The sequence below is a fragment of the Chiloscyllium plagiosum genome, chromosome 16, assembly GCF_004010195.1.
Source record: "Chiloscyllium plagiosum isolate BGI_BamShark_2017 chromosome 16, ASM401019v2, whole genome shotgun sequence".
In the NCBI taxonomy this organism is placed as follows: Eukaryota; Metazoa; Chordata; class Chondrichthyes; order Orectolobiformes; family Hemiscylliidae; genus Chiloscyllium; species Chiloscyllium plagiosum.
The window spans coordinates 32,956,208-32,957,858 of record NC_057725.1 but is presented as its reverse complement, the minus strand read 5'-3'; the positions used below and the strand labels follow the sequence as shown (position 1 = coordinate 32,957,858).

At 40.8% G+C, this 1,651-nt stretch overlaps 1 protein-coding gene across 20 annotated transcripts in view; it reads left to right on the top strand.

Annotated features, from left to right (window-relative positions):
• The window catches only part of LOC122557768 (ribosome-binding protein 1-like), a 62,295-nt gene that overhangs the window by 37,503 nt on the left and 23,141 nt on the right, over positions 1 to 1,651 (top strand). For 14 of the 20 annotated variants that reach the window (XM_043705768.1, XM_043705752.1, XM_043705765.1 and 11 more), the window contains one exon: positions 472 to 552. The exons of the other annotated variants lie outside the window; for them this stretch is intronic. In XM_043705768.1, the coding sequence (XP_043561703.1) occupies positions 472 to 552 (81 nt within the window). The remainder of the gene's footprint in view (positions 1 to 471; positions 553 to 1,651) is intronic. 20 annotated transcript variants of the gene reach the window in all.

The following is a 1,651-nucleotide window of genomic DNA, read 5'->3' as shown; positions in this document are numbered from 1 at the left end:
CCTGTTTCCACACAGTAAGTCATCTAATCTAAGTAAGTATCTGCCTTCTCAAATTCAAGGACTGATTGCATTTTCACTTGTGGACTCCACAGATCTTTCCTTTCACCAAATGAAATGATTTATTCACTGATTTAACCACTTCCAGACATTTCACAAGTGCATGCCAGGACCACTTCAATCACCAACTTATAGAATTCTTCATACTATAGTTGACTCAGGTAAATGGAGGGAATGAACAGCAGACGAGGATGTGATACACACCGTGCAAAGCAGCTCTGCAATAATTGAGAGAAATTAATGCAGAACTAATCTCAAAAGTAGCATTATTTGTTCATCAAGACAGCTGCACTGAACTCAAATAAGTTTAGTTTGAAATTCATGGTCACGGAAAAGCATTGTTAATGCAGTTCATACTCACAAACACTGCTGGGTTCACACTGTCTACTTTATATTTTGATGATGATGATGCAGGATCACAGAATGTCTCTGAACAACCTGAAGCGTCTGTTGGGAATGGACAACAAAGTGCAGAGGATGACTCGAAAGAGAAAGGTGAGTTGCGACAATTTAAAAATGCGATTAAAATGTAAATTCAAAAGTAATCATCTGGCTGAAAGACCTGACCTAATGCAAAACTCTGACAGTGGAATTTCTTCAAGACCTGAGAAATTGGTATTGTGATGACAATACATGTTTAAACTTTGCCTTTGTGGTGTACTATACATCCTTCCCACCTGCCACAACATTTGAATTCAGTGTGCCCTCAACAGCATGCATGATATTCCTTGGCTGCATGCATCAGCTGGTCCTTATGTTTCAAGGAGTCAAAACTTACTTTTTGAGAATCTCCAGTTCCGTTAGTGGCCTTACATTGTCTCTTCACAAATTAGTGCAATCACTTGTAAAACAGACATGTCCCCTGGCACTTTCATCAATGGTTAACATGTCTGAGGTAACATGCACTAGGTTTTTCACTAGGCATTGGGTTTGAGATGCGGGTGGGGAAAGTAAAAAGGAGGGATGTGTTGTCCTGATAACGGAGCATGTGGTATCCACGCAGGTGTTTAGAGGCCTATGGAAGCAGAGCAGGTGAATGCTGCAAGGTCGTCACTAGACCACGACTGATATTCAGGAAAACCTTTAACAATCTCACTCATGTTGTTGATGTGACTATCTTCATTTGGTGAAACCATTTTGTCCCAACCATTCACGACATTGCCATCATCCAACTCCCAATAATCAGACCAAATCTGCCTGATTAGCTCCTGAATCACTCACTGAACACTGTGCGAAATCCTGCACAAACAACATAAAGCCCTCAAATACTGACAGGTATTCGAGCATGCAGTATTCAAGTGTTCCTACACATTTCAATGATCTTTTATCATTTGATATGATTTCGAAAGTACAGAGATTTCCCAGAACTATGGTTAGGTATATTAGATGAAAGCCCTTGGTCTAGAAATCAGTAACATTCAATATGCGTGGACTCAAAGGGAAATATGTACAAATTTTAAAGTAACCCATGGCCATGTTCCTGATGGCAAAACCCATCTTTGTGTCTGCGACAGCATCAGCACTCAGGGGAACCTTAGCCCGCTAAGCTGCCTGGAAGCGAAATAGGGACAGGTTGGTCTCCTTGTGAAATGAC